The sequence below is a fragment of the Gossypium hirsutum genome, chromosome D02, assembly GCF_007990345.1.
Source record: "Gossypium hirsutum isolate 1008001.06 chromosome D02, Gossypium_hirsutum_v2.1, whole genome shotgun sequence".
NCBI classification, from domain to species: domain Eukaryota; kingdom Viridiplantae; phylum Streptophyta; class Magnoliopsida; order Malvales; family Malvaceae; genus Gossypium; species Gossypium hirsutum.
Genome location: NC_053438.1, coordinates 40,149,278 through 40,174,232, shown reverse-complemented (window position 1 = coordinate 40,174,232; position 24,955 = coordinate 40,149,278). Strand labels below are relative to the sequence as shown.

General features: G+C 34.4%; 1 protein-coding gene across 2 annotated transcripts; it reads left to right on the top strand.

The window, feature by feature from the left end:
- The first annotated feature begins 11,038 nt into the window (after window positions 1-11,038).
- Window positions 11,039-22,009, top strand: LOC121214685 (protein MODIFIER OF SNC1 1). Of its 2 annotated transcripts, XR_005910316.1 has the most exons (11): window positions 11,039-11,418; window positions 14,196-14,272; window positions 15,526-15,606; window positions 15,715-15,759; window positions 15,908-16,277; window positions 16,671-16,773; window positions 17,270-17,344; window positions 17,455-18,739; window positions 18,810-19,077; window positions 19,155-21,742; window positions 21,825-22,009. XR_005910316.1 is itself a non-coding variant. In XM_041088665.1 (10 exons), the coding sequence occupies exons 2-10, from the start codon at window positions 14,241-14,243 to the stop codon at window positions 21,645-21,647; spliced, it is 4,752 nt and encodes a 1,583-aa protein (XP_040944599.1). In that variant the 5' UTR covers window positions 11,039-11,418; window positions 14,196-14,240; the 3' UTR covers window positions 21,648-22,009. The 2 variants fall into 2 exon arrangements, 1 of the variants encoding a protein (XP_040944599.1); XM_041088665.1 differs by having other exon boundaries at window positions 19,155-22,009.
- The last annotated feature ends 2,946 nt before the right edge of the window (window positions 22,010-24,955 follow it).

The following is a 24,955-nucleotide window of genomic DNA, read 5'->3' as shown; positions in this document are numbered from 1 at the left end:
ATATTAAAAATGGATCTAATGGCTAATGCCAATTTGGGTCGAGTGGGCCACACGGGCACACACGGGCGTGTGGGCCCATTTTTATCGAAATGTTTCTAAGGTTGCACGGGTCGCCCAAGTCGACTGTGAACCTACTGTAAGGTCGGTAAGCGTTACTTAGACCCCTAAGTATGTGAAATTGACTGAATGATATTTGTACTGAGCATGTTAATATCTGAACTGAATATATGTACTGAAATTGCATAATAGCATATCATCCATGGTATGTTGCATTGCATTGGATTGGGGTTGTTATTTGGAGGAAGTGTATTGAAAGGCTTTAATTCTAATTTACTGGCAGCTCAGCTGCAAACTACTGTTTTGTGCCGCATTCGGTACTACTTGGAGTGTAAGGATGGGTGGGTTGACTATATCCCCACATGGAGTGTAGGGTTGGACGGAGATGGTGTGTAGAGGCTGGTTGGGTAGGATTTTGCTATTGCATAACTGTTACTACTACTGATACAGTAATAGGCTAATGCCCTACTGCATTTTTAACACTGTACTAAGATAGGCTAAGGCCCAAACTGTCATTGATACTGAAAAGGGCTTAAGCCCAAGACTATTCAACTGTGCACTGTGAATACTAATTGTTTGATTGTTTCTGCGAGATTACACACTGAGTTTACGTAAACTCACCCTTTTTGTTTAATGCGTACAGGTAATCCCCAAACTTAGATGGATCGGTGCAACGGAGGACTCAGCGGTGACCACAGTAATTTTTGGACTTCATGGTTTTCAATTTACGATTTATGATTTGATTATTATTGATTATTTGGGTTGTAATTTAAGGACCCTTTGGGACTTTGGTTTTAAATTTTGAGTTTTTATTTATTTATTTTACTTTATGGATTTATACCTATTGGTCGTAGGAAATTTGGTTTTCAAAAAGTTAAAGTATTTTCTAAACGCATGATCACTTAGACTATTTTATTAAAGCTTCTACAACGAGGGATGTTTCAAAACAAATGTTTTAAATGAATAAAGACGACTTCCTAAGTTCTAACAAAGGTTTACTAAAGATAACAACATGGAATGTTTTCATCGTAACAACGAGGTTTCAAAAACACTATCGTGTGAAATTTCCAGATACGGGCATAATGTCTAGGCTGGGTTTGGGATGTTACATACTAAGTCCTTCAAGTTAGTGTAACATCCAGTACTTGGATCCAATAATTGGGTCAAGTAGAGGTTGTTATAGGACTAAATTGAAAAAACTTCAAAAATTAGAAATGACACCTCTAGGTGAACATCTAGATAACTGAGATCGAAAGGAGATCCTATTGAGCACCAATTTGGTCGTTTCAAGTTAGTTTGGTGAGGTCAAGAGATCAACTAGACTAAATCGTCTAATTTCGTAAAATGGTGACCGAGAGATAAAATTGAGCCAATTAGAAGTTTAAGCCTTTTAGATCCTTAATCCAAATAATAATGAGCAACATGGAATTCAACCAACCGTTTTTGTTTATTAAATTATTAATTTCTTAATTTTGACTATTTTAAAATTTTTTCCTTTTTAGTTTTAGGTGGTCAATTAGTGTAATTTACCCTTGATTATGATTTTTCGTAATACAGTACTTAGCGAGTAGTTAGATAGACTTCTTGGTTGCATGCTTGTTGCTTAAGAATCACTTTATTCCCGAACTTTCTTGGGTTCGATCCTCGGAATACATGGGTGTTCCATTGTAACACTACAAATATTACAATTCGATCTGTCACACTTGCAGTACACTGCTAGGTTTTTATTCTTATTTGTGTTGATTCTTAGCCCCGGCACACGCAAGCCAGGGTGCGGTCATGGTGGTTGATGAAATAGTAAATGTAGTCAAAATCACATATGAGGACAATCTTACAGATCAATTTACCAAGACTTTGGTGGCTAAGAGTTCTGAAAAACATGTTGAAGGTGTAGGAATATGAAATATGACTCATCTACTTCACTAGGGCAAGTTGAAGATTGTTAGGATCTAGTGTCCTAAGTGTTTTTTATTCATCATTTGTACTTGTAATTTTTCGAACAGATTGGTTTAATAAAATTCCATTATTCACATTAATATCATTTTTATTTTTCCTCAATGCGATTTGAATGAAAACAAATATTAGTTCATTGATTGCCTAATGTTTAACTAATAATAGGCTGGATTATGTGGTTGTGGTGTAATATGAGAAGGCTACTTTTTTAGTAGGTAGTCTAAAAGGTCCATAGTGTGATGAATCAAAATTGAGCATGTAACACCCTTTACCTGACCCAATCATTGAGTCTGAGCTATAGGATGCCATATTTATTATCAGAGTAACCACAACCATTGACAACACAATTTAACCATTTCAGCATGCTGACAAGTATAAAATACATTCACAATATGCTATTTAATCATTTTTTGTTCTTATACGAGCTTACAAAAGCACCTTTGCTGACCTGAGGTCAAATCGGAATCAAATTGTGAAACTTTCAAACTATCAGGTTGACGTGGCGACTTTAGGGTTCTAGGTCGCAACGTAACACATTGACTTCCCTCGTCCAAATGCGAAGGATATCACGTTGCGGCCTTATCAAAACAATGAGTGTCCTCAGGACTTCAGAAAACTTGAGGTCGCGATTCCACTCTTTGTCGATTCAAGTCACAATGTTGGGAACTCGTCATCATGATGATACCTCCTGTTTGCACAATAACCTATTTGGTACACATTCAAACCTTACAACCTAAATCTTATTGTCATATAATGGTTTATCCCAATTCAAAAAGTTACCACATTTTGCAAATTTGAGTACATAAGACCTATGCAAATTTTGAAATCAAAGAATTCAAATGGCATTAAACATATGATAATGAACTAAACATAAACTAGGCATTTTCCAATCTTAACATACAAATCAACCTTAACATTCATCACATGGATGATCATCACTTAAAGAGAGACCATATATGCATGCCACAATATTAAGTACCAAAATGAACATACTCGTTACATTTTGTTGATAATTTGATATCTGCACTGACCTGGCTTTGAGATTTTCGACGTTTAGGAATCTGATGGGTGTCGAATCCACCAATATAAACCTACACCTAATTTTCCAAATTTAAGTAGTATAGGGAGTAGGGTCGATCCCTCAGAGACTAGGTTTACTGCAAATTGTTGCTCTCTTGACCAGATTTATGTCGGGGCAGTTGTCGTGCCCAAGAAATTTGGGGGAGGATAAAATCGAAAACCTGGAACCTGAAATAAATAAATAAAATGCGTAAAAAGTAAAAGCTGAAAATAAATAATAAAAAGCAGTTAAATAAATCTGAAGAAAAATTAATTAAAATAAGCTCAGCTTTAGGCACGGATTTTTCCTCGTCTTTGAACCGATCCTCGAAATTAGATGAACTCCTCTTTTCCAATAAGCTAGTTATAGCTACCAAGGACTCCTTGGACACCAACTCTTTCTTGTGTAAATTAGTTATGGAACATCTAATAACTAACCCTTACCGATCGAACAACCACGAAACGTTCGTGATTTAGAACTCCGGCAACTTTGCGTTCTAGAAGAGCCTAGCTCGAACCAATGCCCTCAATCGCGTGGGACATTTAAATCCGGTTACTACTTCCCTTGACGGAACCAAACAGCAATCTCCACTTGGCACGCCAATGTGTTCACAGAAAACCAATTAGAAACGTTCCTTTCGGAATTCCAACTGTACGTCTAACCACACTAAATCAAACGACGTCTTTTTTGACTTAATGTTGATCTGACTTTGTGAGTTGACAAAATCATACTCTTAATCCGAAGAAATAATAAGTACTGGAATTTAGGAGTTAATTTGCTCGGGTGAGTAACTCACGGGTTTTGACAAGGCTAATTCCGGCCTAAAGCTAAAATGGATACTTAATAAAAAAAACTTGGTAATTAAAAACTTGATTAATGACTTGATTCAAGACTTGATGATAAAATGAACAAAGTAGTCCACTATTTATACTAGTGGCTTTGCTAAATTAAGAGCCAACTAGTATAGAAAATCAAGGAATAAAATATTAAAAATCCCTACATAATCTCCCACTAAGTCAACAAAAATTTCAACTAATTAATCTTGGAAAAATTATACTTTGGTCCTCCTTCTTTGCTTCTTTCTTCAATCTAGCCCAATTGTCTCATTTTTCTTCTATTTAGCCCCAAATTGCACCTCTGCACAAAATTCAATTAGTGGTGCACTCTCATAAATTAACCAATTTAATTACATAAAATATGTAACTTTAGCATTTAATCAAATCCCCCCTACACTTAAGGAAAACAATGATAGGAAAGCATTTAATGCTTAGTAAATTCAAATGGAATTTACAACACTTACCTTGATTATAGGTGAGCATGTTACCTACCAAAAGAAATAGGCACATATCTAACTAAAAACAAGGTACATAATGTTACAACATAGTGAGCATAGGAAACATAGGTATTCATATGTGTCAACGTTATAAACATAACCAAAATATCATCAAATTGTACCACTCATATAAGATCATCACAATCTCACATACATTCACTAGACTACTAGGTTATGCCAATACAATTACAATCACATACCTTTATAGCTTATCAAATCCAGTTCATTTTTATTTCTCGAATTCAAGATTCAATTTTAACATTTTGCCCAATGCAACCTTAGTAAAAATGGACTCAGATACACGGATGAACTACACCACACCAAGACAACTCATGTGAGCAAAAACTACACCACACCAATCCACCGAAGTGTTGGAAAAATCTAGTTCGAAAATGGTTTCCTTGCATAGTGGAAAATAAAATTTTTGAAAATCGATTCGGTTTGTGATATTTATATAAATAAACCCTAGACTGAATTCGGACCTGTGTTTTCAAATAAACGGATCCTTGTAGTTCCTGGCTTTCAACCAAACGATCTTCTCCGCTATCCTCGTACCACGAACTGCTTCGAGTGTGGGCTTGAACGAATCGAATCAAACACATAACTAGAAATAGTTTTCTTTTCTTTAATGTGAAAATGAAAATCTCTTCTCAAATAGAAATCGACAGAAACATTATTCTAGAAAATATATTTAATTTTTAGAGAATAAAAGTCTCTCTATTTTTGGGTAAAATAACAATATATGAAAGTTGTTTGTTAATATCCCCGTCGATGCCATCTATTTATAGGGAGAGAATGTAGAACCCTTGTTGAATTGTAAAAGTTTATTTCAACTAGAAAAACGAACTCCTAGTCTAAGTAGAAGTATAGGTGGCGGCAACCCTAGTTAATATTACTCGGGTTTGTTGTCCACCCCTTTAACATGAGGGGCTTTTGGGCCTCTCCTATTTCAATTCCAATTACAAGTATTTTTTGGACATCTAACACAATACTTTATAATTTGACCTAACTTAATATTTGTTTTTTTTTTCCCAAAATAAACTTTCATTATATTTTCAATTAAATAATCTTCTTAACCCAATTCTAATCCCAATAAAATCATGATGACTTTACCGTAAAAGAATCCATGAGAAAATATATTTAATATTTTCGCATTCAATGATACACTATGACCAAATGATTTATTTCCATTTTTGAACTTTTTTTAATTGGAAAAACATAAATTCATTTTTAGGTCATTTTCATTTTTCATTTTCATTCTAGAGAAAACCATAATCATACCAAATGTTTCAATTTCTCCATTTTCATTTTCATTTTCATTCTGGAGAAAATCATAATAATTTCCAAATGATTTCCCATTTTTCCATTTCCACCAATTTTATTAATTTATGTTCATTTGATTTAACATGCAATTCATTTATGGTTTCAATGAGCTAACGGGGGGATCGATTGAACATATGCGATTGAGGCTCAAATGATTTATAATTAAATTCTAGCTTTTCGCTTATTAGTTATAAACTCATTTAGTCATGAAGTCGTTCCACTATAGTATCATGATTGAGCTCTCCCTATGACATATCATTACGAAAGCAACTCGATCAATACTCATCCAATGACCTTGTCATAAGTGTGTTACCCTCATAGGATATCATTAATCTCTTTGGGATAATATTAGTTTTCCCAATATGATCCTATTTTATCTCATTAAAACCATTACATCTTCCTTCGTGAAAAGTCAATTACTATCAAATAGTAATCAAATCATTCATTACAATGACAAACGACCTATGGTCATGTTTACTTTTCATCAACCATGTAGTGCCAATGAGAGGATATCATTTACACATGTCTAGGGCTATGAATTCCACTGTTGTAATGACGTTACATACTGCAGAAGTCTTACATCCAATGCATCAGCTTTTGGTTCCTTGTCTATTCGAACTCAAGCTTTTACTTACATCAAAGTGTATGAGTCACGCATACATAGTCTGTCATCCACTCAGGATTTAGGTATGCCACACTATGAACGTCACAAGTGAATAAATCCATAAACAAATTTAGTATCTATTCTTCTTGGGTCTAGTCTGATGCACTGTCAGTCTAGTCAATCACATCTATGTCTCTATCTTCTAGGAGTCATCCTCTCCGATGCCCAAGACAAAGCATCTCCCTAATTAGACTTGGTAAATGAAATATTAGTCTTTCAATCGGTTTGCTTATTTTCGATTAGACTAAAGACATGTTTAGGTTCATCTACTAATATAAGTTGTCTTTCCATATTATGATCTGACCACATAATACAACTTAGTATTAGTTTAAACATTAGACAACCAATGAGCAACATTTTCTTCCATTTTGCTTTGCATGTAAAAATCATATGAGGACAATTAGACATATTATATTAATGTATCAATGAATTTGTTTTATTAACCAATCAATTCGAAAAAATTACAAGTGTACATTGACGAAAATACTACACTTAGGGCATCAAATCCAACATAAAGTGCCAAGCTCGTAGGCATCAAATACATATTCTTATACAAATACATCCCTCTACCACACCAAGGTCTTTGAAGAGACAATGAATACTTGATGATCCACAACAAATGTTGGATCCCAAATGACATATCATCATTTCCACATTGTCAAAAAATTGGTAAATAAATGTGCATACTACCCTATGGCATGCCAATGAGCCTAGCATTTCTACTAAGTTCACATGGGCATCAATCATCCATATATGCATAAACATAAGTTGTGACCATCACATATAAATTTCCAAAATTCATCGATTGTATCTGAGTACGAATCATACATACAACTAGTGATACATTTAAAGACCTTTTTTCCATTCTTCTAGTTATAGATCAATAGATATAACATCATTAATTTTATCACAACTCACTCCAATTCATATATGTTTCCCAGCTAAGTATGCCTATTTATACTTTAATCTTAGCATAAGTTCAAACATAGGTGAAATGAAACTAAATACAAGGATACCTATCAAACAATGAATGGTAGTAAGTTCCATAAGAACTTACCTTTCAAAACACAAAACTGAGTAAATCTTTCAAGGCTTATTCCGCAACTTTAGCCTTTCCTCTACAAGCTCCACTTTTATCCACTTCTTGTTTTATACAAATATATATACATACAAAATCAATATCATAAATTAAGATATAATAGCCATTCAATAGTTCACCAACAATGATGCCATAAAATGCATTACCCTAATTAATCCCCTTTTTGAATACACTCATATTTTGCATTTTATTCATTTTAGCCCTTATACTCGAGATGTGTATATTTTTTTATATTTAGCATCAGACCAAAAATCGATTTCACATTCATTCATTAGGGGCCCTATACTTCCTATTCATAGCATAATTTCATGATAAATTTTCTATTTATTCAATCTAGTCCCTAATGTCTCAATGTTATCAAACAAGCTTAACTAACTTTACAGTTTAGTCCTTATCACGATCTAAGCTTAATATATATCAATTCCAAGTGCAATTCATCAATTTATCTTCAATTAAAGATTGAAAAAATTGATACATGGGCTAGCTAAATCAAGCTCCCATGATCATAAATCTATAAAAATTACAAGAAAATGGCTTGATTACCTTACCAAATGGATGATCAAATGTTGAAATAACTTAGGGGTTTTCTTCTTTGTTTTTTCATTTTTTAGACAACATGGAATCAAATGAGGAAGATGATTATTTCATCTCCACTAACTTTTAGTATATATACTTTGATAAGGATTTAATTAATCTAGTTTAATTAACTTAATTAAGCTTTAATCATGTTAATCTTATTACTAATTAATTTAAGTGGAATCTAACATCATCATCTGCTAACTCATGCCAAAAATTGGTTTATTAACCCTTTTGGTCCTTTAGATAATTACTATTTAGATCCTCAAGTCTTTTCTAAATTAAAACTCAATAATGACTAGACTTTTACAATTTAGTCCCTAAGTTTTAATTAACTAATTTCTCGATTAAATTACTCAACCAAACTTTAATATATTATCATAATAACTCCGTAAATATTTTTATTTTATATTTAAGAACTCAGTTTACAAAAATGAGGTTTCAAAATCACATTTTTTATACTACTAAAAATCAAGTTGTTACAGAACAAGTCGATTAAATGACTATTATGTCGTCTATTAAGTCCAGTTAAAGAGATACATTGTCTTAGGTATTGAAGCGATTGACTCCAAGAAGATAGAGGTATAGATGCGTTTGTTTGGATTGATAATACATCGGACAAAGACCTAAGTTGAATTAATCCTAGATTTGTTTATGGATTAATTCACTTGTGATGTTCTTATAGTAAGTTATCTCAATCTTGAGTAAGTGATGACTATGTATACGTCACTCGTATACTTTAATGTATTGAAAGCCCAAGTTCAAATAACTAAAAAACCAAATTTGGTACATTAGGTATATAACTTTTGCATAACATATCTTCATTTACAATAGTGGAATTCATAGCTCAATAAAAGGGTTAATGATATCCTCTCTTTAGCATTAGATGATAGATGGAAAAGTGACATGGCCACAAGTCCTTTGTCTAAGAAAAATGATTTAATTAATATTCGCTAGTAATTTACTTTTTCATGAAAGAAGATGTAATGATTATCATAAGATAAAATAGGATCATATTGGGTGAACAAATTTAACCCAAAGAGGTAAAGGATATCCTATTAGGGTAATACATTTATGCAAGGTCATCGGGCAATCATCTATAAAGCTACTTTCGTAATGGTATATAACAAGGGAGAGTTTAATCATGGTACTTTAGTGTAATGACTCAATGCTTAAATAATGTTTTAGTTAATACACGAAAAGTTAGAACTTAATTACAAATTATTTGAATTATAATTATATATGTACAATCAGTCCCTCCTAAAACTCAATATAACCCAAAACAGATTGCATGTAGAACTGATACGTTACATTGGATGAAAACGACGATTAAGAGAAATAGATCGTATGTACCACTATCTGCAATGAATGCATTTTCTCGTTAAGTACAAAAGATGATTGCATATATTATAATGTATCATGAAGTTAATTGCACATTTTGGGTTTAATGTTGTGTATCATTAATATAAATATGTATATTATAATATCATAATTGTATATATATGGTTACATATCATTAATAATTTACCTTAATTATATATATTGTTTGTATATAATTTATTTTACCATAAGTTAGTTACAAGTTTAGGGTTTAAGCGTGCATATCATTAATATAAAACATATATTATAATAACATAGAACATAGTTATATATAGTGATGCATATCATTAATAATCTATCTTAATTATATGATATTGATTGTGTATATTATAATCTACTATAAAATTAGTTACAAGTTTAAGCTTTAGGTTGTATGTCATTAATAACAGAGTGTATATAATGTCATAAATGTATAATAATTATTATACATTTATAATTTTCTTATATATAATAATCGATATATTATATGTAGTTCTTTTAAAAGGTAAATTCATTAATTCATTCAATGAATGGAACCATACAATTCAGAGAGATAAAAAAAATAGCAAACACTCGTCGTAGATGGTAAATGACAAGCTCCATCAACACAACAAAGACTTTAGCCTTAGCATCAATAGAACATTATGACACGTTGACAATTGATTTGTCACAACTCAAACACGACATATTTGGATTGATTGCAAGTACTTAAATATTATAATGAAATCAGCCCCGGATGGTCCAAAGCGGCGATAAAAAATCGACAAAAAAGAATCAAACATTCACCAAACTAGAGAGGACGACAACAAAATCATCCCTAAAATCACTTGTAAGACTAAAATTATATGCATAAGTAAGACTAAAATTACATGCATGTAGTTAAACGAGTATGCATTCTGTTCTTTTGTAATATGATATGTACTAAATAAAATTATATCTTATATTATAAAATATATTTACATTATAGTTTTTAATTTTAATTATATAAAAATTATTATTATTTGTTTAAAATAAGTCAACTAATTGAGATGATCAAATAACAAAAAGGATAAACACAAATTTAAAAATTTTGATGATCTCATCTCATTATTCGATTAGATTTGCAGAAACAAAATAATATAATTTAAGAGAAGCTATATGGAATTTAATATAATAAGATGTTAAATAAGATATATTTTTCTAATAAAAAATTATTATTAATTATTATATTTAATTTTAAAAATATTTTATTTTGTTTTTTTACATCATTTATTAATTTGTGTAAATTATAAACAATGCTTATGGCAAGTTGTTAAAGCATGCCATTATATATAAGAGATTTTGGGTTCCAACCTTATTAGAAGCATTTATTTTTCAACAGGTAGATTTGGATTGAATACTCAAATCTGCAATTGTAGGAATGCGAATTTAGATAATGGAGAAGGTCTATTTGCATCTTCTGAATTCATAGTAACTAGTTGGATATTTGAATCCGGAATTGTCACCTAATTGAATTCTTTGAAATAAAAATAAGGAACTAAATTCTAAATATAAAAAGAATAGAGGGACTTGGAGCAAATTTTATCCTTATATTTTTTACATCACCCTTAAAACAAATTCCATAAGATTTTTCTTAAAAATTTTCTCAGGTTAAAAAAAAAAAAATTCCCGAATCGATATTAAAAACGATAGTCACTCGTCCAAATTACAATCCCCAACTTCCTTTGTTCTCGCTCTCTCTCTCTCTCTCGCTCTCTCTTTTATTCTTTTTTTTTCCCATTTTCTTCCGATCTGAACCCCATCTGCGGCTTTCACATCATCGTCGATCTCCTCCATATTTTCCGATAATTTTTTTTCTCATCTCGCGATCTCACGAAACCCTTAGTTGTCGATATCTCTCTCTTTCTATCTTATTATTGTTTTTTAATTTTAAATTAAGGACAAGGCTATTTCTGTTTTCTCTCTCTTTAGGGTTTCGTTAAGGGACGACCCCCCAGTTTCCCATCTTATCTCTGGCAAGTGGTTCCTTGTGTTTTCTCACCTTTTTCGATTCTATATTTTGTTTACAATCTAGAGTTTGCTTGTTTCCTTAGAAACAATCATTTGACAAGAAACGAAATGGTTCTAATAATATACGAAACCTACGGTTTCCATAATTTATGCGCTATCTGATTTAAGTTTATTTTTGTTGGTGCCGTGATTTGATCTTCTGGGGAACTACAATAACTGGAAGCCTCTTTTGTTCGGTTTAACTTGTTTCTAGGCTTTAAATAATTTGTTTAGCTTTCTACGTCAAATAGTGATACTTTATTGCATGTGATTGTTCTGTTTTCTTTTTGTTTACCTATTTAAGTTTCGGGTATAATAAAATGCAGTGAAGAACTTTTCTGATAATAGGGAGAGTAGGAAAGGAAATTAAAGGTTTGTTGCAGACATAGCTACTAGCGATGTCAGTGAAGATGTTTATGTGACAGGTATAGTGTTGAGAAATCAGGGTTTAATAACTACTGTGGGCAGGGATGAATTTTGAAACTTGACAAGGGTAATTTTGAGTAGAGTGATGTTCTAAAAGTGAAGAAAATGGGAAGCTACTGGACATGGATTCAATAATAAGTCTCTTTTGGAAGTGTATTTACTTTCTCAACTGATACTTGGAATTTGTTGGATGTTTGGTTTCTATTGAGTTCTACTGATGGAGCAGTGTTTTAGGGTGAAGATAGATGCAAAACCAACAATTTCCCCTCCTTTTTTGATCGGTGAAAGATTATTTGCGTTGGTGGTTTTACATGAGAATATTGTAGTTCACATGCTGAGTTAAAATGGTGGAAATGCCCATTGAAGATGATTGGGATAGACTATGAAGCATAACATATTTGCCGTGGGTTCTTGGAGTCAAAGATTATGATTTGGTTTTATGATCATCAATCTTTAGGTTTGAGGTGTTTGCTTGGCCGTAAATCTTTAGATTTTTGAGAATCTTTTTGCTAAGTTTTTAAATTTGGTTTCTTATGAGTACTAGTACTGCCAGTAGACCTATCTTGGTTGGTTTTTGTTCATTCCTACAGATAGGATTTATAAAGTTTGTATGTAGGTTATAGAAGTTAACATACGAGAAGGCTGAAATGCATAACATATGAGAAGGCTGAAATGCATGCTTAGGTCCTCTGTATGTAAATTTTGTGGTAAGTTTGGGAGAAGAATAGTGATAAATGATAAATTACATTCACTTTGATTTGGTGGTTTGCAAGCAGATAAAAGGAGATTCAGCTTGGTTACTAGTATTCCTATGTAAAATTATGTTTATTGGTATGGATAATTGTGAAGGCCATAAAGATAACGAAGTAGGAGTCTTATGCTAACCTACTGGGTGCATTCGGTTTATTGCTTCCACCATATTTATGATGTTTCAAATTCATGTCCTCTTTCTTTTTTTTTTTGTACTTCTTTTAAGACCCAAAGTTCTTAATCTATATACCAGAGTATTATGATATAGTAAACTTCTTTACACAAACCTTTAAGCATCAATGTTATATGATAAATTACATTCACTTTGATTTGGTGGTTTGCAAGCAGATAAAAGGAGATTCAGCTTGGTTACTAGTATTCCTATGTAAAATTATGTTTATTGGTATGGATAATTGAGAAGGCCGTAAAGATAACAAAGTAGGAGTCTTATGCTAACCCACTGGGTGCATTCAGTTTATTGCTTCCACCATATTTATGATGTTCCAAATTCATGTCCTCTTTCTTCTTTTTTTTTTGTACTTCTTTTAATACCCAAAGTTCTTAATCTATATACCAGGGTATTATGATATTGTAAAATTCTTTACACAAACTTTTAAGCATCAATATTATATGATAAGCTTTTATAAAAAAAAAAAACTAAAGTTAACATTTTTCTGAATCTTTCTAGCTAGTTAGATGTGAGCATTTAATTAAAAAAATAAGATTCTTTTCTATTTTCTAAAGGACCATGAAGCCAAAATTTTATGAGATAAAATTAAGTATTTATGTTGTTAATGATTCAAAAGCATTGCAAATAATTGTTCTGTTCTCATCAATGGTAAGTAGCAAGTGTGAAAAACTTTTACATTCTGTCACTAACCACAACATTACATAAACTTTTAGGATTTTTTTCTCCCCTCCCCCAGTTTAGTGTTCATCAGTTAAATGTTATATATCCTGACCTACATACAGTTCTCTGTTTTTCTTTTCTGATAATCCTTGCTTCAGCATTCAAATACCTCATTAACTACACGTTTGGTTACTAGTGTAATAACATGAGGAAAATGCTTATTAAATACATGTGTTAAAACATTTAGACATAAAATAAAGAATAATTAGTGCAAATTTAAACTTGAAATTAGAAAGATAAGTAAAACTCCTGTGAAAAATAAGACCTCTTAAAAATAAACAAAAAAATTCTCCTCTTTATCACAAACAAGTCATGTCAGTGGCTAAAAATGATCAATTGAAACTATTTTTGCCAACTCATGTATAAAATATGTGGAAAAAGTAATACTCCTACTAAACGTAGCATGAGTGTTGATTAATCTATTTTTATTTGCTATCATTCATATATGATGTATGGGTGCTTTGTGGATCGTGACCTATAAAGAACTGGATTTCAAGGGATTGGTGTCTTTGCGCCAAGATGTACATACTGATATTATCTAATTGTTGAATATTCCATGCAGATTGTTCTTTTTGATTACAACATTATAGTGTTTTTTTTGGGATTTGTTTTTAGACATTGGAAAGTGTCAGCCTGATGGAATTTACTTCTTTTCAGATGTTGATCAGTCTGTTTGAATGACCTTGCAACAAAATCTGAACCATGACATCAAGTACTCTATCTGGAGAACGGAGGTAATTTGTTTTTAGAAATCAATTTCCTTTGCTGAGATACTTGTCTGATTAATGGTGAGGCTTCCTTTTTAAATTTGACCATGTATGCTGTCCTACTTGGCATTAGGTGTTGGTATATTGATAGAAACTGCTACAGTGATGTATGTTACCTAAGAATTGTTTCATGTGCAAATTAGGAAAGAGTCCTGGCCTAACTGATTAAAAATGTTTTAAATCTAACTCTTTGAATTATATGCAATTGACCTTAGGCCATATGAATTAAAGAGAATGATGAAACTTTAATGATTATTATCCTTTATTAGAATGCTAACTTAAGCTTTCCTCCATCTTTGCTGTTATCTTTTATATTTCTGTGCTTTAAATTGTGAATTATGTAAGTTAGTGGAGAAAAAATATCTGAGAGGATATTCTTCACAATTAATGCTTTCATTCAAGATTGGAGAACAGTGTTATTTTCTTGAAATGATTTTTAGCAGTCCTGTCAAGGACAAGGATTCATTAGGTGCTAGAACTTTGTATTGCTTGACACACAATATACAAAAAAAAGGCGCTCATTTATTGAAGGCGCAATATTTATGTGCGTGTTCTCTGTGTGTTTGTGTATATGTAAATAAAGCAAGCTTACAATATATATTTATGACGATAAACTCTAAAGAGTGGTCCAATTATCTACTAAAAAAGCAAAATTTTATTTTCTTTTGCTGGACAATATGCATGATTTACTTATGCTTCCATGTCTATTGCTGAATAGTCAAATATTGAGTAGGTATTTTGATTCTCCTTATTAATAATAAAGGTACATCTAATGAACCAAGTTAGAAATAAAAGAAATTGAAGATAACTTCAGTTAGATTTTTTTTTCAATCTCGTCTTTCAAAAAGTTGTGCCTAGATTCACTAGGTGTGTGCACTTAATCAATGTGCCCGGAATGGTTTGAGGCGCTTTTGCTGTTTTGTGCTACTTGCAGCACCTAGGTGCACACCTTGATCACACTGATGTTTAGAATGATAACAGGAATTTTTATGTGGGTATCCTCCCTTTTCTTTCTAGTAGCTTAAGTGAATATTAGAGCGGGCTGCCTGTGGCCCTCCCTTTTCCTGAAGGAAGTGTTGCACCTAGTTTGTTGGCATTATCAGCCCTTGTTGCTCTGCTGTCTTGCCATTTCTTTCTTCCGTATTGTTCACCCTAATGGATGGTTCTTAGCATGTTGCAGTGTAAATTGCTTTTTATTTAAGATGCTAATTTTTTTGCAGATGGGCTTCTGCAAGGCGAAGTGGCATGACTGTTTTGGGAAAAGTTGCTGTTCCAAAACCTATAAACTTACCTAGTCAAAGGTACTCTATTTTCCCATAGTGCACAGTCTTTCTTTCCTTTTTCAAGTGTTAAATAAACAAGGCCCTTGGGTTCTTCATTTTAAACTATTCTTTCTCTGTTACTTCAAGGTTAGAAAATCATGGCCTGGATCCTAATGTGGAAATTGTTCCCAAGTAAGTAATACCATGTCTAAATGTCTTTATATATACGTTTAGTATATATGTTTAAATTCCACCGCGTATTGTGATTTCTGTGAAATAGGGATCAGTTTTTGGATGGTAGAAATACTTATCAGTAGCTTGAACTGTTCTATACATATAGGGGCACCCTTAGTTGGGGCAGTAAATCCTCGTCTTCATCAAATGCATGGGGCTCCTCGACATTGTCTCCAAATACTGATGGTGGTGGCAGTTCACCTAGCCATCTAAGTGCTCGCCCTTCATCTGGTGGCAGTGGCACACGACCTTCTACAGCAGGTAGTGACAGAGCACATGAACCTGCTAATGCACGTGGTTCTGATTCTAGACCATCGTCATCTTCTGGACCAGTGGCTTCAAATCAGACATCACTTGCTTCTTTGCGTCCTCGAAGTGCTGAAACAAGACCTGGTAGCTCTCAGTTATCACGGTTTGCTGAAGCTGTGCCAGAATATTCGGGGGCATGGAATGGATCTGGGACAGCAGAAAAATTGGTATGGTCATCTAGTCAATGTGTTCATTGGTCAAAGTTGATATTAATCGCAAAGTGCTTATATGTAAAACTTTTTCTTATTGATATGAAGTATTTGTTTCAGTTATAGTTTCAAGCTCATTGTAATTACTATGTTTGTGATGTTAGACTCAAGGTTACTTTCTGATCATTTGTTATTGGGTAATGGTTTATACAGCTTGGTTGAACTTAACTTTAATTCTTATTATTCTATACAATGCGGTTTATGAGTTAAGTAGTTTTGAGGTGGTGAAGGGTGAGATGTTTTAATGTTTTATGGTTTGGCTAATTTGATCTATTTTATGCTTCACATATCCAGTCTGTTGCAATTTGCTCTTTTATGTCTAAATGTTGCAGTTACCATTTTACTTTTCAGGGAATGGCATCTTCCAAGAATGATGGGTTTTCTCTCACTTCTGGAGACTTCCCTACTCTTGGGTCTGAAAAGGATACCTCTGGAAAGAACGCAGAGTTGCAAGGTTCTTTTGTTTTCTTGGTTGTATATTTATCCTTGTGGTTTAAAGTTTGATCTTCTGTCAAAACTTTACCTGAGTATGTGTTGTCAAATGAACTTTTTCTCCATGAGAAAACTTGCTGTCCACTTCCCACCCCTGCCTAAAAAAAAAAAAACGAAAAAAAAAAGTAAGCTTGCTCCACCAAATATTTAACTTTTAGTTTAAATATTTGTAGCTTAATCACTTGTATGGCATGAAGTTCAATATTGAAAGCTCCATTTTCTGATGAAATCTTTTATTGCTGAATAGCCATACTGGAATACATATTTTAAATGTTGATAGGGGGAGTTTGTTGGACTGGCATGTGAAGCTCCATCTCCAGGCTGATAATGATATCTGTTATTGTTGTGTTTTCTAGTTTGATTTAGTAAAGTAGGATAGTCACAGGATAATTAATGGATTTATGTCCTGAGTGGGCCATTCTTTTCCATTCCTTCTCAGTGATTAACTTTAATTGCAGAGCATGGTTCTCAAGGTCGCCCTGGTTCATCCTCTGGAGTTGCACCAATTAAAGAGAAAATTGGGACTTCTGTTGGTTTGTGTGCAACTTTCTGTTTGCATCATTTTTGTTTCACATCAACTTTTGTTATATTGGATTTTAACACTCTGATATGATTAAGTTGTTTATGCGTGTTCTTTTTCCAGTTGATATCTCTGGGAACGAAAATCAAAAGAGTGGAGCTGCAAATTTTTGGAGAAGAGATAATCCTCCATATAGTGAAGATGGAGTCCGGCCTAGCATGGAGAAGTGGCATACAGATCCCCGAGGACCCCATCCATACCCTAATACAGCTATTCCCCCCCAGCATTATGATGCTTGGCATGGTCCACCAATTAACAATCATCCAGGTGGTGTCTGGTATAGAGGACCTCCTGCAGGTCCTCCATATGGACCACCAGTTCCTCCTGGGGGCTTCCCTTTGGAGCCATTTCCTTACTATCGACCTCAGATTCCTGGTAGTGCTCATGCAAATCCACGACCAGTTCCTCCTCCAGGAGCAGGGCCAAGGGGACCTCATCCAAAAAATGGAGATATGTATAGAGGCCCTATGCCTGATGCTTTTGTCCGCCCAGGTATGCCAATTAGACCTGCATTTTACCCTGGTCCAGTGGCCTATGAGGGCTACTATGGTCCTCCCATGGGCTATTGTAATTTAAATGAGCGAGAAATGCCATTTATGGGGATGCCTGCTGGTCCTGCTTATAACCGGCATCCAGGTCAAAGTGCTCCAGATCCTGGTGGTTCCCATGCCCGGCCCAGTGGCTTTGGTCCTCCTGGAAAAGCATTGGTTGCAGAGCATTTTGAATCTGGCCATCCAAATGACAACCGAGGACCATACAAGGTTCTTCTTAAGCAGCATGAAGGCTGGGAAGGAAAGGATGAAGAACACGGGTCAGAGGATAATGTGACCAGTGTAGTAGAGAAGGGTGATCTAAAGAGAACATCGTCATGGGAAAATGACTGGAAAGCAGATCAGAGAAAGGAGGAAGAAGTGAATATGAGGACAGTTGTTGACGAAAGTCCCACTCAGATTTCTGATCACCATGCCAAAGTAAAGTCATCTGAAGGTGTAAAAAAGGCTAGGGCATATGGCGACATTTCAGTGAAGAAAATGGAGCATCCAGAAGACCCCGGTGCTGCAAAAGATTCCAGCCTGATCCAGAAAATAGAGAGTTTAAATGCAAAGTCTCGGGCCTCTGATGGGCATTATGAGTCTGTTTGCAGAATGGAGGAGCTGAAAAATAAATCACAAGTAGTTAATGCAAAGGCGAAGCATTTTGCAAATGAAGTTGCTACTGGGTCTCGTGCTGTATTTCATGATAGAGCGCTTGCTTCTGGAATGACTTGTCCTACCTCTAATGAAGTAGGTGTTTCAGCTGGAGATAAGAGACTGGATTTGCCAGCTGCTGGTGGAGCTGACATGAACAGGTTGCTTGTCTTTCTAGCTGCTTTTATTTGATAATTTGTTTGTGGTTCTTACTTAGATGCACATTTACAGGAGATCTACCCATAGTAGGCATGGTAGGACTGATCATCGAGGCAGGGGAAGATTCAATTCTGAAGATGTTGATGGATGGAGAAAGAAACCTCCATTTACAGATTCTTCAAATGTAAAGTCTGCCGCACATTTTGAAAACCCTTCTGAATCAAATGTGCAAGACTACGTATCATTAGAAGCTTCAGACAAGTCTGGATCATATCCCCAAGCAAGAGATGAGGGTGAGTTGATGCCACCTGTGTATGATCCAAGTGATAGTGAAGCGCAGGTAATTTTCTTCATATTATATGCCTTGTTGTTTTTAACCTAAATTTAATGTACAAATATATTTGACAATTGCTTCAGCGTTCCATGATGAGGGAACTTGCTAAGCAGCGTGCCAAACAACGTCAAAAAGAGGAGGAAGAGCGGGCTAGAGACCAGAAGGCTAAGGCTCTGGCTAAACTGGAAGAGTTGAACAGGCGTACACAAACAGCTGAAGGTTTTACTCCGAAGTTGGAATCTGTCCCAGATATTGCTGTCCAGAGTAAGCAGGAAGAATCCAGAATGCTTACTGATGAAATTCCCTCTAGCAGATCTGAAATAACATCCTCGGTTTCTAGCCCAACTGTAGTTGCAGATGTTGGTCAAAGCAGCACTGTGGAACTTGAAAAGCCAACTGTTTTGTCCAATCAACAACCTTCAGTGTCAACAAAGATTGCTCATAAGGCAACTACAGAAATTCATAACTGTTCTTTGCCCTTGCAACAAAGAGTTAATAATGATGATGCTTCTCTCCATAATCACCCAAAAGCTAGCGATGGTAGCACTTCAAAGCAGAAGCATATGGGCTATTGGAAAAAGGATCCTAACTCATTGGATAAGAGTTCCAGTGAGAAGTATATTTCTGCAGGTACAACTGAATTGCCGAATATCCGTACAGATGCAGTAGTTGATGCGGGTCCATCTGCTGAGGCTGTTGCAAATGAAACCGACTCAATCTCTGAGTCATTTTCTACACAATATGTTGTGAATGAGTCCACAATGCTCCAGAAAAAGAAAAATAGCAGGAGTGGCAAGAACAAACACAAAGTGGAGGAGGCATCATCTACTGCTCCTTTATGGTCTGGGGTTTCAAAAGAAACGAATCATACGAGTTCTGTTGAGAGTTCGAAGCCAAAGTCTTCTGAATCTAAGTTGGATCCTCACTCATTTCAGTCTCTGACTGAATCAAAGGATGGAAATCAGTCTTCAGAGCAGGATGTAGCTTTTCCTAATGAAGAAGCCTATGGTCAATTGAATAACCAGTGGAAATCTCAGCATTCTCGCAGGATGCCACGAAATCCACAGGCTTATAAATCTGCAGTCCATGGTGATGCTGTTGTCTGGGCACCTGTGCGGTCACATGTCAAAGTTGAGGTTACTGAAGAGGTTAGCCATAAGTTGGCAGTTGAGAATGTTGCTTCACAGACAAAGAATGATGATCAAGTGCAGAACAATCCAAGAAATAAGAGGGCTGAAATAGAGAGATACATCCCAAAGCCCGTTGCAAAAGAAATGGCTCAGCAAGTAATTTCTCAGCAACCAGTAGCTCATTCAGATGATCCGAATGCAACAGATGAGATCGTGGGAAGAGCAGATTCTGGGTCCTATGGAATTGAATGTTCTCAACATTCAGGAACAGCCACCAGGACAGTGGGGAACCCTACAGAGTCAAGGAATGATGGTAGGCAGGGAAGAGGACATGGATCTTGGCGGCAACGGGCCTCAGCTGAGGCAACTTTGCAAGGCTTGCAAGATAGACATTATTCCACTCCAAGTAAAAATGCTCAGAAATCAACTGAACAGAAGCAACCCCAGAAACCTGATTTCAGCCTAGTGAAAGAGCAGCCCAAGTATGATGAATGGAATACTTCTGATGGTTGGAACATGCCTGAAAATCCTGATTCTACTGTACCACCTGTACCTGTTTCAAGATATCAGGGGATGACAGGCAGAGGAAAGCGACATCCATTCAAGGGACAGAAGGGTGGGGGAAACAACTATAATTCTGATCACAAGAAAACTAATTATGGTGAAGCTGATAAACTTAACCCACAATCTTCAGCCCCTGAGATGGCTCAATTAGGTTCACCTGCTGCATCAAAAGAGAATCGTGGTGGTGGGGACCGATCGGCATCTCATTGGCAACCCAAATCTTCACCCATCAATCAAAGAGGAAGCAGGCCTGATAGTGATCAAAATGTTGGTGCTGAAATTAGGACTAACAAAAAGGATTCTGCTCCTCAGGCTAAGGTGTCGCATCCATCTCAACCAGAAAAACAAACCAGTAAAGGTGTGACTCTGCCTCCTAAAGATCATTGTGTCTCCGAAAAAGGTGTTGAAGAGGCACATAATGTTGGGCATCATGAGTCCAAGAGGGAAAGGAATGTAACTTCACATAAAGGACGACCACACTCCCCAAACCAAGGTCCTGGTCTTCCAGTCGAGGCGCCTCCATCGAATATGGATACTAGAAATGAGCAGCAGTCAATCTCAGGGTTCCGTAAAAATGGAAACCAAACTAACCAATATGGCAGAGGGCATGAATCTCGTGGTGATTGGGGCTCATCTGGTCAAGAAATGAAGCAGCATAACCCACCAGCAAACCGTGAGAGGCAGAGGCACAATTCACATTACGAGTACCAGCCAGTTGGACCCCAAAATAATAACAATAATAGTAGAGCAAATAATCCTGAAGGAAGAAGAGAGGGATCTCATGGCACAGGTGCAAGGTACAAGGAGAGGGGTCAGACGCACTCAAGGCGTGGTGGGGGAAACTTTCATGGACGTCTAAGTGGCATTGGTGGTTATGAGTAGGGAGGATGAAATTGAGGGTAGGTATGTTATTTTGTTTTGGTGTAAACCGCAATCTGCCGTGAACAACAAATGGTTTGATCCCCACATATTTTCAGGTATTCACGAGTAGGCAGCATTTTTGTGTTGTAAAAAACTATTAAATCTTGTCTAACTGATAATGGTATATGGATTGATCAGGGCTAGGAGAAAAACAGATGGTGTCCCTAGGGAAAACGTGATCGGAGGTGCACAAATGCAGTTTATTTAATTTGTAGTTTTCAACTGTTTTTTGGTTTGGTCACAGTTTGTATACTGCGGAACCTTGGCCACATTTGTTTGAGCCTTGTATTTGAGTGAAGTAGCGAAGAAGTTTTAGTCTCTCACCTTTACTGGCTTTACCCCTTTTTTCTTAAAAATACATGCCTTTTGCATTTTTATTTTCATCAGTTAAATCATTTTCCCTTGCAAGAGGATTTGATTTCTCTACAAATTTATTAAATCAATAAAGATGACAGTGTGCTGATGCGTATAAGAACGTGAGAATTTAAAATCTGTTCGAAAAGAACTGGTTTCCCAACCAGGGTGGGTTGGTTTCCTCTACGAGTTAAACACACGAACACAAGAATTGGGGTCTTGGGTTTGTTGATAAAATGCTTTGGACCTCGGTTCAGTAAAAAAATAAGATTAACTATATATGCTACGGCAAAATAGTCTGGTTATTTCATTTCTGAACAGAAACAGGAAAAGCGGTTTCTTTTTTAATCATAATGAGAATGGTACTCACGTACGAGTAGTACGCGAGCAAAAGAACATGAAAACAAAACCACCAAGCAGCTCTCGTATTAGGGCGTTGGCTTTGTCAACTACATTGCCAAAAGATGATCTCGAGCAGCTGCAGCACTATCAGCAATACTATCTTCATTGGTTGGGTTTGAGTTTATATTTTTCTACCTTGTCCCATTTTATGGTTTAAAACTAATTATAAAACAAAAAATAATTTTATATTGATATTTATATATTTCATACTTAAATACGAATAAAATTAATTTTATTATTTTTGAACAATAAAACAAGTAATTTGGACGAGGTCGGGCTCAAGTTCAAGCTTGGAATTTTTGAAACCTGCCCTCTATTTAGCTCGGTCCAACTCTTCAACACCTCTAGCTGCAACAATCAATTAAGTCTATCATTTCTGTTTATAATAATTGATGTAATCAATCAACCTCCAACTATATGGCTAAACCAATACAACTAACTTAAATTTAACATTGAAGAGTTCAATTGGTTAAGTTAATTAATCAATTTTATGGTTTTTTTAAAATTAATTTAATATACATTTGGATTAGGTTGGTATAATGCCCCAAAATTCTTATATAGTGAATACTACTATTTCGGGAGTACATGGTAAAAGTATGAGTAAATTTCAAGGAGATATTAACATTACGTTTGGTTCGCTGTAATGGAATAGAATTGTAATAGAATAGAGCTGCAGTTGGTTGAATGAAATGTTATAAAACTGTAATAATATTCTTATGTTTGGTTGAATGAAATGATGTTATAATAGTATAAGGGAAAAATGTGAAATGATTAGAGTACTCTTAGTAGAATTTTTTTAGGTAGATGATTATTGTTATTATTATTAAATTTTAATAGGATTATAATTAAATGTAATTTAATAAAAATAAAAATAAAAATAAATAATTTTATCATATTTTAATATAATTATTATTAAATATAATTTAATAATACATTCTTAATGTAATTATTATTAAAATATGAATTAATAAAAATAAAAATACATAATATTAGAAAATTAATATATAGCCTACTTTAATATTTTTTAAACTACACATTTAATATGCTACAATATCATTAGCGAAACAAATAATTTAATTATCTTCTAAACTAAAAAGCAAAAGGTTAGAAGTAATAAATAGCTTGAGAATAATATTTTATATCGAAACATAATGTTACTAGATTAACAAAAAATTACATAATATTATTAGTTTGTATTAATTTTAGGAATGTCTCGTATTATAGTCCTATTTAACATTGCTATTGGTATAATTCTTTAGATTAAAAGATGCATATCACCGTAAACAAAATGCTAGGCTGATTAAAATTTTATAAATGCATCTTCAAAGCATGCAATATGTGACTCCTAATTAAGATATTCCGACATTTGTCTTAATTTGTTGAAGTTGAATTGTTGTTTTGCCAATACGGGGATATCGAACTTCCCAGATATAGATCAAAAGACGAAATCAATTGCCCTTCTCCGACCTTATTAGCAACATTAAAGTTGTTTGTTGCGTCTTTAAGTTGAACTGGCAAAACAACCTTTCGAGGTTCCTATACAAGAATATATTAAATTACTGCAATTATCAAACATAATAATATTCAATACCAATAAAACTATAGGTTTTTTAAGGACATCTTGGTCTATCATAAACCCATCTTTTTACAGGCTTTCAAGACACGTTTGCATAAATAGAAAGCTTTTCTTTCTTCTTTTTTTTTTTGAAAGCTCATGCCTAGAAAGCTTTGATAAATATTCCATGGATATTTTTTTTCTTTTGTAACTTTAGTGGCATCCCGACACTCACATCCTCTTCATCAGAAGGCCTGTCAAATTGATAAATTAAAAACCAAAGATCGTTCAACAATTCAACAATCAAATACTTCATCTTCGTCTAAGCTGCTATCTTCATCTGAAGAATCCAAACTGCTAGAAGACTTGCCTTCATTAACAGATGCAGAGCCATTTTTAGCAACTGCTACCTTTGTTTTTGCAGCAGGATCCTATATCAAAATTCAATAGAAGATAAAATATCAGGAGATTGTACAGAAATTTTTGGTTCAGTCCATAATTAGCCCCAATACTTACCTCTTCTTCAACAGAGCCATCATCATCAAAAGAATCTGAACCGCTATATGCTTTCTTTGTCTTAGCAGCAAGAACAGACCCCTTTTTAGCAACTACAAGTATTTTATTCTTAGCAGGGGCTTCCTGGGGAAAAAATTGAAATATAAACAATCATACAACGAACACGTGCAACCATGCAACTTTTACAAGCATGAGCGTAACACTCACTTCGTCTGAGGATAAATCTTCCTCACTACTAGACTCAAAAGAATCTGAATTGCTAGCTTGTTTTTCTTTCTTTGCAGGTAAAGACCCATATTTGGCAATGGCAGGCTGTTTCTTTAGGGGCACAAGTTCCTGAACCAAAAAAAAAGAAGATATAGCATTAAAAAGTCAAAGCAGATAGATTATATTGAACCATTACCATGCTAGAAAAGGATGATGATATTGAACCATTACCATG